This window comes from Arctopsyche grandis, chromosome 11, assembly GCF_051622035.1.
Source record: "Arctopsyche grandis isolate Sample6627 chromosome 11, ASM5162203v2, whole genome shotgun sequence".
NCBI lineage: Eukaryota > Metazoa > Arthropoda > Insecta > Trichoptera > Hydropsychidae > Arctopsyche > Arctopsyche grandis.
The window spans coordinates 18,856,051-18,871,475 of NC_135365.1; the positions used below are offsets into that span (position 1 = coordinate 18,856,051).

The 15,425-nt window shown below is 33.3% G+C and overlaps 2 protein-coding genes across 12 annotated transcripts in view; one reads left to right on the plus strand and one right to left on the minus strand.

Annotated features, from left to right (window-relative positions):
* Window positions 1-12,955, minus strand: part of LOC143919269 (uncharacterized) — a 494,191-nt gene extending 481,236 nt beyond the window's left edge. For 9 of the 11 annotated variants that reach the window (XM_077441494.1, XM_077441492.1, XM_077441498.1 and 6 more), the window contains exons 1-4: window positions 12,646-12,797; window positions 12,000-12,234; window positions 11,373-11,915; window positions 11,213-11,293 (exon numbers count right to left, since the gene is read on the minus strand). In XM_077441494.1, the coding sequence (XP_077297620.1) occupies window positions 11,213-11,293; window positions 11,373-11,915; window positions 12,000-12,210 (835 nt within the window). In that variant the 5' untranslated portion in view covers window positions 12,211-12,234; window positions 12,646-12,797. Of the gene's footprint in view, window positions 1-4,405; window positions 5,824-11,212; window positions 11,294-11,372; window positions 11,916-11,999; window positions 12,235-12,645 lie in introns of those variants that run through there. The other 2 variants (XM_077441490.1, XM_077441497.1) reach the window with 2 other exon arrangements.
* On the plus strand, window positions 606-4,410 carry LOC143919264 (solute carrier organic anion transporter family member 74D-like). The gene is made up of 9 exons (XM_077441479.1): window positions 606-1,570; window positions 1,636-1,899; window positions 1,973-2,131; window positions 2,201-2,488; window positions 2,597-2,957; window positions 3,040-3,187; window positions 3,485-3,696; window positions 3,974-4,077; window positions 4,146-4,410. The coding sequence occupies exons 1-9, from the start codon at window positions 1,285-1,287 to the stop codon at window positions 4,397-4,399; spliced, it is 2,076 nt and encodes a 691-aa protein (XP_077297605.1). The 5' UTR covers window positions 606-1,284; the 3' UTR covers window positions 4,400-4,410.
* Window positions 12,956-15,425: the final 2,470 nt, after the last annotated feature.

Sequence of the window (15,425 nt, forward strand, 5' to 3'; positions counted from 1 at the left end):
AAACATAGTTCTTTTGTCAAGTTTTTTGTTTCTTATAACTAGTTTTAATTTCTTATAATTCTCTCTTTAAGAACTACATGTTATCTACATTTTTAATATTGATTTTAGAAAGTTTTTCGTTTTATAAAAAATAAATTTCTTTTATAATTCATTTATATGGTCTATTCTTTCCATAATTTTGATAAAATATTATGTGATTAAAGATACTAATATTATAATGGTGGTTTTATTATACAATATATTTAAAAAAAAAAACCTTGAAACCTTTCACAGGATCCAAAAAAAGTCAATTATGAAACTGCTTATTGGAAGAATTTTTTATTGGAAACCAGTTGACTCATCCAATTCAATAAGAAAACGGGAATTTGCTCGTATATCATAAAATAAGTTTGAAATTTCTGTAAATTTACCGTATAAATTTTAATTTTAATTCCAATATTAACCCAACAGTTCACCCTTCGCACCAATTAAATTATGTACTATATAAATTATTGTATTATTTACCTTTATAAGCCTTCACTAATACCCGATACACGCAATTTTTAGCTTATACGTAGAAAACTAATTGTCAAATTATATATTACTTGAATAAATGAATGAATTTCGTTGAATAAAATACTCATATAAATTATTTGCAGACGCCAACATACGCTAGATCTTGGAAAGGGAATGAATTATTGATATTCAACAAGAATTATTACCACCGGCATAGAATTAGAAATATGAAGACCGAATAAGAATCTTTTCTTTAAGAATAAAGAAAAGATGCAGAGTGCGAATTCCCACTTTTGATGACAGTGGTTTTTACCGTAGAGCTTCCAAAGTAACTCTGCCGTAAATAATTGCATACAATGTGCATACAGCGTCATCGAATGACTGGAAGAAATATGTTACTATAAATTTTTAAATTCTTATTTTTAAATATTTCAATGTAAAATTATGTTTCCATTACAAAACAGACAACATATGTATATACATTTCAAAAAAACTTAATTAGGTTAGTTTGTATCAATTCAGTAATATGTTCGAAAGATTTTGGGTATCTAAAACAAACCTGTTTTGTAAGTACCTTTTTATACATTACACTAAACAACTTCTTATCAATGACTTGTTGATGAATTGTCAGGGAGGCAGCATCAAACAAACTTATCTATGTGCTGCACACATATAATTTTCACCATTCGTAGAATTCATCTGTGCCTCTCGGGTGTACCTCTCGGGTAGAATTCATATGTATCTGGTGCTAGATTATCAAATGAAACTTGAATTGAAAAATTTTTCAATATGACATCGGCAAAGGAACACTGTGGCGAAGAAGAAGTTAAAACTACATTATTGTACGATGAAGAAGCCGAATTCGAACGGTTCTACTCGAAAATGAGTCTAACAGAAGAAACCACTTGCGGCTTTTGGATATTCAAAGGAAGACAATTGCAGAAGCTGGCCAACAAAAAGGTGCTAGTGTTGTTGTTTGGTTTAGCGGGATGCTGTTTCTCGTCCACGTTTTCATATTTCAACGGCACCATCACGACAATGGAGAAACGATTCAAATTTTCCAGTAAAACTACAGGTAAGGATAAAATTATTTCTGTTTTCAATCACATTATAAGCTCATGTGCAGTTGTGGAATTTCAGGTGTAATTCTTGTTGGCAATGACATTACAAAGTTGATTCTAACCATAGTTATTAACTACTACGCTTCCAGAGGGCATAGACCTCGTTGGATCGCATTTGGTCTATATTGTGTAGCGGCATTCTGTTTCTTGAATACTTTACCCCACCTTATCTACGGATCGGGCACGGATGCCTTACATCTCACTCTGGAATATGGTGGAAACACGAGCTATATAGACAATTCCAGTCACACTCAACAAAACAAAATGCTATGCGTAGATAAAGGTATGCAAGTACACATGTCTTTAAACATTAAAGAAAAAAATTCTATACTGAATTTATTAATACACCATTTTAGATGAAGATAAATGTGAAATAGAAGAAGGCAGTATAATACCTCCAATAATATTATTCGTATCACAATTGATTGGAGGTGTTGGCGGTTGTTTGTATTACAGTCTCGGTTTTTCCTACTTAGACGACAATATCCAGAAAACAAAGTCACCAGCTATTATAAGTTAGTACGAACTAATAGTTTAATACTGCAATATTTTCAATTTCTTAAATGAAATTTGCATGTTTGTAGGCTTTACTTATTTCGTTCGAATGCTTGGACCTGCCCTCGGCTATGGAGTTGTGTCAATCTGTTTGAAAATTTTCATTTCCCCGCAGTTGACGCCAACAATTAACAATTCAGATCCGCGTTGGCTTGGAGCGTGGTGGTTGGGATGGCTGATTTTAGGTGGAACTCTTATAGTATTCACTACTGCACTATGCATGTTTCCCAACAATTTACCAAGAGCTGTTGCCAGAAGAGAATTTAAAAAAAAAAATAGTAAAGATGTACTTGTTAAGCCAGAAGCATCTTTTGGTGGTATATATTATCTTTTAAATATTTTTTTTCTTATCAAAATTCAACTAATCATATGTATGAAAACTTCATATGTTTTCCAATATATAAATACAATGTTTTTCTTCATAGATATGATGACAACCCTAAAACGACTGATGTCGAATCGGCTATACGTATACATACAACTGAGTACTATTTTTGCCGTGTTTGGATTCAATCCTTTTTGGATATATTTGCCAAAGTACATTGAAATTCAGTACAAGAAATCTGCATCAACAGCAAGTTTAGTGACCGGTACGGTCGGATTGGTATTTGCCGCCTTGGGAATATTACTGGGAGGAATTATACTTCAAAAATTTAAACCCAAAGCTCGATATATGGCAATATGGAATATGCTAATTAACACTACATTTGTAGTTGGCATTCTTTCTTACTCTGTCTTAGGATGTCCTGCCGCTGACAGTCAAATACCTATATTTGAAAACGGGGAGTAAGTCAACTGGTCATAATACTAATGATATCTATCGTATACATATATAGGTTTACGATTAATGTAACTTTTTTGTTTCCAGGCTAAACACGAACTTGGCATGTAACGCAAATTGCAAATGCGATTATGTAAAATTTTCTCCTGTTTGCTCCATGGACAAATCTCAAACATTTATCTCTGCCTGTCATGCCGGTTGCACTGAAAAAACTTCACTTAACAATGGGAACGTTGTAAGTTTATAAATAAAATTTCAACAACAACCAATAAACTTACAGTATTATCAACTTATGAAGACGTATTTTAAATTTTTTATTAGGCAGGTTTTGTATATATGAAACAAATAAGTGTGTATTAGACCTGTACTAGTGACAATAATTTTAAATATCTTATATATTGAGAATGTTTATAGAGATATTTTCGAGAGAAGAAAATACACATCTTTTAGTGCTCATCATGAACAATGATACGCCTTCATAGGAAAATTCAGTGTGCAGTGAATCTAAATTGATATTTTGGATTTTTTTCAGGTATATACGAATTGTTCATGTATACAGCCAAAACATTTTCCTACACCGATGGAAATGAGCGATGAATGGAAAAATATTACTGGCGGAATCGCAAATTCAGGTCCTTGTGACGTCGACTGTGATTTCCATTTTACTTTATTTCTAATAGTTGTTTGTTTCCTCAAGTTAACTGGCGCCATGGGAAGAGTAACTTCGTTCTTAGTATCTATCAGGTATATGTGTGGCGTGTATTTATTTGGCCAGTAACGTTTGATTTGGTAAATAAATAGATGATCAGTAAGTTATATTTTCACTCACTGACTATTGTACGTACATATGTCAAAAAATGAAATTATCAAATTACAATTATTAAATTACTGACCATCTAATTTTTTGTCTAAATATTTAACTTATTGCCAATATTTTCAATATGATGGCATGTTTATAAACATACGATCATTTAATTGACTGATTCGATGATCGAATAATACAATTTTTTTAATCTTTCAGATGCGTGGAAGAACAAGATAAAACTGTATCATTAGCAATCACTATGGCAGCAATCAGCATATTTAGTTTAATTCCATCGCCTATATTTTTTGGATTTCTTATGGGTATGATAAAAAAAAATGTTTGCATATTAAATCTATTTGAAATAATCTTAATATGTTTATTTTCATAGATTCTACATGTCTCGTATGGGGGAAAACATGCACTGGCAAGGGAAATTGCTGGTTCTATAATGCCGCTCTTCTACGAACTAGATTAACTTATTCTGCAGCAGGAATTCTTGCATGTGGAGTGTTTTTCGACATACTTACATTCAAAAACATTAAAAACTTGAATATATTTGATGATGAATTAAATATGGAACCCATTAAAAAAGACATACATATTCAAAATGAAAAATCAAGCGAAAACCTAATAAAAGAATGACATCTTAAATCTTACTTTTTTATTTAAAACAAAGACCTGATAATCAAAATAAATAATTATAAATATACAGTCCTGTATTCTGCAACATCTGTACACAAAGTATAATTGCTTATAGCAGTACTCTGGAATATTTTCTCACCCATAGCACACCAAAGGTTTTCTAAGAATTGCATGGCACACAAGTAAAAAATACATATATGTACATACATATGTACAAAGTTTAGATATAAATTACATACATTAACTTAATTTTCTATTTGATAAATATATGTAGGGTTATCATATATTTCAGAATCAACGTAAGACATACGGGAAAAATTAGAGAATGTATTTTTTTATTGCGGGAATATTAATATCCGTACATGTGTAACTGGCAACTAAAAAAATAACTAAAAAATCAGCTATGTATGACGTAAAATTTTAATAATAAAAGCTAGATAATAATTTACTAAAAAAAATTATCATTGTTAAAGCTGCACAATGCGAAATTATAAGACTTTTTCAATAACTGACAACTTTATTCGATTTTTAATCATTTAAATTTTTTATTCGAAAACTAAAAAATTTAATTAAAAAAATTTGCGACATATTACATAGAAAAACTATATCTGTTTATCTTATGTTTGGATCACATAACATAGAAAAATCTTTCCTTAATTCAATTCGTTTCTACTACTATACTACAGTTTTTAAACTTCAAATTCGTCATTTTACAAATCAAATTTGTCGTTTTACAAACCGAATTCGTCGTTTTACAAATCAAATTCGTCGTTTTAAAAACCAAATTCGTCGTTTTACAAATCAAATTCGTCATGTTGCAAATCAAATTAAACAATTGAATGTATATTATAAAAAAAAATGAGAATTCGTATAATTAATTATTAATTTTAATGTAATCCGTAATTTTTTGAGAATTCATGTAATTAATTACGGATTACATTTTAATGTAATCCGTAATTTTTTGAGTCCGTTCTGGACAGAAGCAATACTCAAATTAACATTTTTACATTCTAAAATTTTCTTACAAATATTTTTTAAAGTAATTGTAGGATTTTCTTCTACTATTTTTTCAATTTCATCTAATATCTCCGGAGTTATTTTAACATTTCTTTTTCCCCCGCGATTTTTTTGCGTATACTCACCATTTTCTCTAAACCTTTTAATTATTGCCCTTGCAGTACTTTTTTTTATGCCTGCGATTTCTGCAGATTCATTTATTGTTTTTCCAACCTCGTAAGATTTTATCAAAATGTTTTTTTTATCCTGACTGATTGTATTATAATTCGTTGGTCGATTACGTGCAACAGGGTTACGTTGTCTCGACTCTGATGATGATTTCGAGGATTGTGTGCTGATGATTCGTGTCCGCCGACGTGAATGGGTCGGAGACACGCTTTCGGCGCTTGATTCAGTATCCATGGGATCTATTTTTGGATTGATTTAAATAAAAAAAATTAATCGTTCTGTGCATACATACACTATTAAATTTATTAATTACATCAATAATGTACATTAATAATGTAATGCAATTTATTAATTACATAAATAATTACATTCTTAATTAGCTAAATAATGTAATTAAGTACTAAGTTGCTTACCGGTGCGAATGGCAAATGATAGATCCAAAGAGAAAAGTTTTTTCAGCAAAGTTCGTTTGAAGAAATGGCAGCCGGGGCGGGAATCGCTCGAATAGACGCTAACAACCTGACCAACATACCAGTACCTGTTGGTCCTAATCACGTATAATAAGATGCGGCCCGGTCTGATTAAAAACGAATTCTCATTTTTTTTTATATAAAATACATTCAATTGTTTAATTTGATTTGCAACATGGCGAATTTGAAGTGTAAAAACTGTAATACTGAACTACGTCGCTAATAGAACTGGCAATAAAAATTCACCCCCAGCGCCCCCGACACCCGAGTCCAGCGTGCTTATTTAACGGTCGATTTAAAAAAACATACGCGCATAGTTGCACAGAAAATATCTTTCTCATACCGATGAATTTTTTTTAAAAATTGGTCCAGTTTTGGAGGAGAAAATGGGAGAATACGAAACCTCGATTTTGTCGATTTAAAATACGTTTTATCTGGTCGAAGCGCAACTGTCGCATTCACTCAATATATATGAATATCATAGAAAGGAATGGCAACAAAATTAAGATTTCAGGTGTACAGCCCTCTTAACCCATATATTGTCAATGGCGTGGAACGGTGTCGTAAAATGGTTTCGTAAATTATACTGAGCTTAAATTTTTTTTTCAAGGTTTCTTTTGGTGATACAAAACATATGTATATGGAACTTAGCGAGAAATATTTGAAAAATAGTTGCAATAAAATGCATTTTGGTGTTTTATAATATTCTAAATTTATTATGGAAAAATACACATACATTTAAATTTTAAACAAATATACAAACATAAAAAAGTAAAGAATAGATATTTCACTTTGATAATTATCCAAATTATTCATAATTACGAATGCTGTATTTTTATGACAAACTTATTTATTTTTTAAATTAACTGACTTATATTTACTTATAACTTAATATATTTACTTAATTACTTATTTATTTTTTAAACATAAAAGATAAATAAGGAGTAATTTATGTACTAAAACTATAAAAAGAATCAAAAATGTTTTTTTGTATGATACGTCGTATAACAATCACCTACATGTAAGGGTATTTTACAGAACTTACACCACAAATTTGTATATTTCACAGTTTTATTTTTAAAACATACACGACACCTTCTTCGAATAGGTTTTTTAGTGTCGGATATCTTGATGAGCTGATGTTTTAGTAGTCCTCCGGAAAGCCTCTCGTTAGAATCAACATATGTACCACCAGATTTTGTAGGATGATTGATATTTTTTGTACTAGTTAACCACGCTTTTGCAACCTCTAATAAAAAATTATGAAAATTGTCATGTTGATGATTAGCACTATTTTTGACACTGATAAACCCTAAATGAATTGAAAATAGCAGAATTTATTAAATAAAATCCTACTTTTTTTGTCCATTTTTGTGTTTTTCTGTATATGGGGTAATAACTTAGGAACTGGTCGGATCGATCTACCCTTTTCATAAATTAATTATAATCAATTAGAATCAATTATACAGTGAGGTTTAAATATAAAATTTTCGGTTTGCATTATGTATGGTAATTATCATTCTTATGTCTCTTTTCTTGTTTGTTTTGAATATTTGCAATAGTATTTCTTGTCGGCGTAAAAACTTCGATTCCATTACTTTAATCGCTTTTTTTAAAACACCGGGAAGTCCTCTATTTATTCTTATCGTACCACAGACCCTATTTTTTTTCGTGAGCAAGGTTTTCGTCAGTTTCACACTATTGCAAAGATTGTCCATGTATAAATGGTGCCCAGAACCGTAGCGACGTTTTTGGCGCCCTTGGCAAATATCAAATTTGTCGCCCCTTTAATATTTTTTCATTAAATTTAAAGAATTTTTTTTATTTAAAAAATACAAATTTATTGAAATATTTAAATTAAAAATTTTAAAATAAAATTACAAAAAATAAGTTATTTATATTATGAATGTCACATTGACAATTTCGCAATAAATATCATATTATAAAAGGAATCAGTGCACTTAAAACACAATTAAAATTCTTTTTTTTTTTATTGTCGTTTATTTATCATTTATTTTAATTTTTATAAATGTTTCAAATAAATTTTTCTTTATCTAAAAGCATATAGCTGTCTTGACCAGTAACCAATAACATTATTAACAACTTAACTATTAATTATTACAGATACAAAGACGAATTTTCCGTAAATTTGACGTTAACAAACTCTGTTATTCTATTATCAAAATTTATATTAATTGCTAATTCAATTTCTATTGTTATATATTTTTTATAATATTATACTAAGATGTTTTATAATTCAATTTAGTGAAATGTTCAGTAACTTTTACAAAAATTTCGTCTAACATTTTCTCGGAAATTCCTAAAATCGAGCCCCTGAAATTAATAGATGTTTTCTAAATATCCAGTTCTTTCTGCTCAAGTACAATGTTAACCTTATTCCATTTATCAAGTATGAGATTCTAGATTTAAAAATTCAAGAAACTTGTAATTGTACATTTGTGAATATGAATTAGCAAAATTATGATCGTATTTTATGATGTTTAAAACTGAAAGTACATATGTCCTCATATTGATCTTGAACTATGTACTTCAATTGCTTTCGATTTTGAACACCATCTCGAATCGGAATGTTTTTTCAAGCCATTATCTATTAGTAGACGGTGAAAAAAAATTAGAGTTTATTAAAAGTAAAAGATGCATTACGCTCCCTCGAGCGAAGTACATACATACATAATATGTACCTACATATGCAGTATGTACATACATATATACATACAAATGAATATTTCAAAAATATAAAATTCTTAAATTTTAATTTATTAAAAAAATAAAATATACAAGGGGAGCCTTCGGTGACCTTGGCACTCGCCCATTTGCCAGTTTCGCTACCATTTGTGATAACAATTATTTAGTACGTTTAACACTGTCTAATTCTTCAACATCTAATTTTTGACCTATCCTGGGGTATAACTTGTAATTTAAAACATAACCCGTGACAGCATCACACGCCATCCTGACAAGTATACCGATTTTGTCGTACTGTAGTATTTGTCGAAACCTATTTCGGCTCATCGTCCAAGAAAATATCTATGTCTCGATCGGTGGATTATTTCCTGCTTTTCTAATCAATTCCATAATTATCCAACATATAATTTCGAGGCTGTGGTTTTACCCGGCTTGCTCGGTATTTGTAATATAAACCGCTCAAGAGGTTAGTAAAATGGCCAATTTCATGTTTGAATATTCACTCGTTTTATTAAAATTAACGTCAGGGATTCTACGAAGCAACGGGTTGCATACAATCTCCTTCGAAGCTATATTTTTGGCTGAGATTGTTAACCCAGTTTCGATGAAGATTTTTTTTACTTACCTCCTTCACGTTTTTGATTTAAATAAATTTGACAAAACAAATGGATAATTACTATTAGATAAGCCATGTTTACGCTGTTTATATTACTAGGTGGAGCCGGGTAAAACTAGTGCAATATATATTTATGATTAAACACCTATATATAAAATAAGACAATTTAAAAATTTTCAATTAAATTATTTATTGAAAATTAAAACAGACAATATTGTGAATCATATATCATCGGCCACCAATGTTGATTTATTGGAATAAGACCAGCGCCATCTACCGTGTTCACGTCACTCATCGTCGAACGGGTGATGCAAACCATACAATTCCGACCACGCACATACCAACTTGGTAACTAACGATATTTAAAATAAACGCAAAACTGGCCTAGACCTAAACCAACCCACTTATTACATGACGTTCACAGTAATTAATCTAACTGAAACATATTTATCAGCAACGGATTGCAGACTTCCATTAAACTGGACTCTGTATCCCGGCAGAAACCATCGGGCCCCCTTAACAGTAGACTTTACCTTTAATAACTTCACATCCGGTAACTTGCCGAAACTTAATAGAGGTAGGACCGGAAGCGTGCCGTTTATTGTTCAATTGTTGTAAATCCTATTAAAAAAAAAAAATAAGGTTCGGCAAACCTTTAACAGTGCATTTACAACATTTGAACAATATACAGTCCCCTCAGGGTCCAGGCTTTACTGATCATACCTCGCCATAACTGAAAAAACATGCGCATATCCAACTCACTTCACAATACTTACGTAACTAATACCATGAAAATACCGTTTTCACATCACTACTACCAAATTACCAATTTCACACAAAAACATCATGCTTGAGATCGTCCGCCAACCCACCCTCTACAATCTCAAGAATGACGTTTCGGCATTGGAACACTGGAATTCACATTTATTAGTATGCGAGATCTTGCGAATAAACCAAGTTAAGTTTTGTAGCACTAACACGCACAATCCTCACTGAACATCAATTAATTTTCACCATACATCGAAGTGAGCATTTAAAAAAAACCTCTGAATCTGAAATCAAAGCAAACATTAGAAATACCATCACTTCACTCCAGTAACATTACCGAGGAGAGTTTACCACAACTGTTACCATAAACCATCACAGTTCACAATTGTCACTAGAACTCACTTCAAAATATCAATATTGCACAAATGATGACACATTAACAATTAAAAAAGCTTAAATATTTCATTTTGACATTGCGCAACGAGTTGCACAATGTCTACGATAATTTCACATTTCGGGACTGGGTATTCAGAGCCACGCACATCATTCATAACTGCTTAGTATATCGACATTGATTTTAGTAAAATATATCTTCGATTCACAAAATAAACTTCCACTTACCTTACAGCAGCCGCCACCTGTATCCTAATCTAAAATAAATAATTCGACCTCAGCCAAATTCTGCTCTAAGAAAATTTCATTGAGTGATTCTAAAGAAATTTAACAGCAAAGATCCCACGGATCCCTAAGTAAAAAAAAAAAAAGGTCTATCAGATAAGATCGATCGCCGTCACGCAGGTTGCTTGTATTTTTCACAAAAACCATTAATTTCAAAAATATTAAATATCGCCAAAATCTGTGTAAATAAAAAATGAAGTGAATCGAAGATAGAATACGCGGCTCCAACTACCCAAATGTCCAAATGTCGACTATGGATACCAATCCACTAGCACAAATTCGCTCAGAGATTAGTACAACCACTTTTTGGTTCATTTGGCAGATATTCACAGCACTAGGAGATTCGTAAACCAAGCAGACATGTTAAAGAGGTTGGATTGTAAATCCTACCTTGTGCGTCACCTACAGCTCCTCCTTCCCCCGTTGCACCAGCTATCGTGGTGTCGCCCGTTACAGAACCGTCGCCAAAGCCTACATAATAACAAAAAAAAAATTATAATCCCGAAAATAAGATTCATTGTAGTATGACATATTTGACGGTTCTACTAACCAGACATTTCTAAATTCGAATCGTCCTCGCCGAAGTTGCCGTCATCGTTATTGGTGCCATCATCGTCGTCTTCCCATAGAGCATCGTTAAATTCGGGTTCCATTTTCGGTGCTACGGCGGCATTGTCGTCTTCGTCGGCGATCGTAACGAAATCGTCCTTCGAATTTCCAGAGGGGCCAGGTTCTAAGGGGTCTATACATTTTCTTTTCGCCGGGGCGGGTTGTGAAGAGGAGGCATTACTAGGGGTCGCAGACGGTCTGCTCGGTCGCTTAATTGCTACAGGGTTTTGCTTAGTATCTACATCAGTCTCAGGTTTGATCGCTTGGCGCTGCTGCGACGATCTAGGTCCGGGTCTGGGTGACGGCTTTGGTTTCGGAGTGGGCACACCATCGTCAGTTTGGTTTCCGGTCAGACCTTTCACTTGAAGTTGTTCGGCCGTACTAATAAACGATGCTAATTCTTCTTGCTTAACATTAACTTCCCCTTGATACATAAACTGTAGGAGATCTTTCAAAACTGTATAACTAACGTCTTTTAAAAATACTGAAAACAAAAACAAACCAAAGTTAATAAAGTGGAAAGATTCGAGGATCGAATGGAGAGTGACGTATCTACTACTAGTCTCACCTATAGGATGCTGCGTAGGATTCATTTTGAACAAATCCTGGAAATATGGCGAGCAGACGGATAAAACAATCTTGTGCGCTTGCAGCATCCGACCTTCCGCCGCTAAGGTAACGTCCACGAGGTCCCCCCGGGATAATAACCCGTGAAACCCCGTGGACATATTTGAATGGAAATTGTTCCAACATAACGAAAATTGCTCGTCCGACGCCATGGCGGACTTGACTAGTTCACTCCTCTGAAAAACAAAAACAAACGTCATGAGATGACAACAGACAACAGTCGGCATATTTGTACGCGAATTTTCTAGCGATGACGCGAGATGGCGATAGCGTGGCGTGGATGCGATCGGATTCGAACCGATCCGACTCGAGTCAAAGCGGCGTCATCGCCGCCATTTTGACATCGAGCGGGAGCATCGAAGCGACGCGTCTTCCGCGAGGGGTAGCGATGGCGAAACCCGAGAGGCCAGAGACCGGGCGAAAACGACTGCAATCGCGAAACGAAACGAAACGAGGAAGACACCGGGCCCCCGAGTCGGCGAACAAGGAAGCCGCAGCATTCATTCTGGGGCACCCGGTATGAGAGAAAGACCGAGAGTTTCCGAATGACTTGTTATACGTTCGGTACAAATTAAGTCCATACTCACATACTAGTGAAGCGAATCGTGTGAATCTCTGGTAGACATTGAAGAGGCTGAGTAGGCCCAACTAGAGTGACGCGCGGCGTGACGTCCTAACCAGAGAAGCGCCGGCGAGCGAATGACGCGTCACGCGATTCGCCCGGACCGGCCGACACCCTTCCGATCGCCACGATAAATAGATCCGTTTTTATTAATTTTATTGTTCACAATTTTCACTATTCGTTCGTTTTAAGCTTATTGTATCATTTATTTATTTATAAATTGTGGATATTGTAAGTATTTTAAATTTATTTATCGTTATTAAAGATTTTACTTTAAGCAATTCTTACTTTGACTCTGAGCTCTCGATGCAGTGGCGTAGTCTGTTGTGTGCATATTGCTGCGATTCATTTTGAACCTTTGGATGTTCCGTATACAGTTATGTTCGGTATAATATACTAAAAACGAAAAATAAATATATTGTTCTTTTTGGTTTTCGAGAATCGAAAAAAAAAACTGAATAAAATAGGATTTTTCAACAAATGATTTCGCTTAGCTAAGATTCTGTTGAAAAGGCTGAAAATTTTGAATTATTTAGAATAGAATTATTTAGAAATCCAATAGAAAGTAGGTATAAAAATTGTAGCTAATCCAAAAAAACCCTAGATAACTACACTACTGCGTCTTTCTCGCCGATCCTGAAAGCCCCCTCTTCACGTCTACGCAACATTTCTTGGCGCGAACGCGAGATCAGGTGATTAGCGATCGTAAACCATCGGTCCACGAGCAAAGAGAAAAAAAATACGCCCATAGTTGCACAGAAAACATCTTTCTCATACCGATGATGAAATTTTTTAAAAAATTGGTCCAGTTTCGGGGGAGAAAATAGGAGAATACGAAACCTCTATTTTGTCAATTTAAAATACGTTTTATCTGGTCGAAGCGCAACTGTCGCATTCACTCAATATATATATATATATCGAAGAAAGGAACGGCAACAAAATTAAGGTTTCGGGTGTACAGCCCTCTTAATAATACAATTATTGAAATAGATATAAGAACAAGTCTTTTCATGAAAAATCATCCTATTTTACATGCATTGTTACTAGTATTCGGCGGTGGATGTATTATTTTCGCACAAAAACGTTTCTTCGCCACTTATACATGAATTAGTATGGTATTTACCCATATTTATATCCCATAGCGTTTCTATTTGGAATGCTGGGATCATTGGAAACTCGGAAGCGAATTTGCTTAGTGAAACATTTGTTCAGCATATTAAAAGACCAAGTTGACAAACTGCGAATTCTCGAAGAACTCCGTTTGTTGGCTTCAGAATGTTCCCACATATCTCAATCGTGCTCTCTCTTTTTGCTGATTCGCGCACGTAAATGCTAACTCCAAAACTCGCCGGTGTCGCTTGCGATATGCCATCTCAATGAAATAGTAATAAATGTCACATGTGAACTTTTTTATTTTATATTTTGATTTTATAATAATGTTTTACATGCTATTATATTATTTTTTAGTGAATCTTGTATACATGTTTCCAATCATAGTGGCACTTTGGAGCAACCTGTAAATTAAATTTGGTCTAAATTTAATTTGAAATAAACATAGAAGTAGAATGCATAGAATCGCTCTCATCCTCCAAAAATGTTACTACAAAAACTCTGCGCGGCAGAGTTTGTTCATTGTTTGCTAAGTCTCTCTCTTGTCTCTCTTCTGAATTTCCGTCTCTCTCTTCGATTGCTCGCTTTTAGACGATACTTTTGTTAACAATGACCATTCTATGCATTCTACTTCTATGGAAATAAATAAATACCGTAGAAAAAAAATGGTTCACTATAGTTAATTTCTTAGAAAAACCATGCTTTTTTGCTCTCTTGCTTTGAACACTAATGGAGAAATTTTAGCATTAACATTTATCTAAATGGAGTGGTCTATTGTTATTGACAAAAGCAACCGCCCTTTAATTATTACTTTTGCTAGACACTGTAGGTTACTTGTTCAATAAATAAAAGCTTTTAAAAATGAAGCTCGGAATACAGCCCTATGAAATCAATATGGTGGCAAAGCATCTCTGGCGGAGGAATACAGTGGCGTGGGTCGACAGTGGCGCCGAAACTCGAAGCGACCGATTGTCGTTTGACCGGTTACCGGTTGCCGGCTCTCGGTTATCGGCGTCGGTTGCGCGCCAAATTATTGTATACAAAAATGTGTACAATTCATCCATCGTATGTAGGGTTGCCAACTGTCCCGGAATGAAAGTATGTACCTGTCCAGGATCCTGGTCGCACAAAAAAATGTGCCGGAATTTTAGAGAAAGCTATCGGTCAATATATTTAAGGATAAGCTGCTACCACGTACACTTTTCAATAAGTTATCATTGTTCCGAAAATTTATGTTCTAAAATCATAAACATAAAATGTTTTTCTTTTAATATTGAAAAGTTATAATTAATATTTATTCCTTTTTCCTGGAGATGGAGATGGAGATTAGCAGTAAAACTGGAATAATTATGAATGTCGCCAAACTTGTATATGTATGGCAATAATTTTAATAAAAATTAAGCCGTGGCTTTCCGATAAAAATATAATGTTATTTTCTTCAATCATAGGGATATGCACAATAAGTATTTTTTACTTACTGATTCTTTTAACAAAACACGTTTGACACAGAATTTAAAAATATAATATTTTGATCGATATTATTGTTGATGTTTACATTTTGTATGTTACATTTTTAAAAGCTATAAAGCATTTTTAAATGTCATATTTGCATATTCAGTATACTTAAATATACAT

Excerpts from the sequence above, each read along its gene's own strand:
- LOC143919264 (XM_077441479.1), top strand. The coding sequence starts at position 1,285 with ATGACATCGGCAAAGGAACACTGTGGCGAAGAAGAAGTTAAAACTACA. Across the intron at positions 1,900-1,972 it reads AATGCTATGCGTAGATAAAG|ATGAAGATAAATGTGAAATA; the intron begins GTATGCAAGTAC and ends ACACCATTTTAG. Across the intron at positions 3,188-3,484 it reads CACTTAACAATGGGAACGTT|GTATATACGAATTGTTCATG; the intron begins GTAAGTTTATAA and ends GATTTTTTTCAG.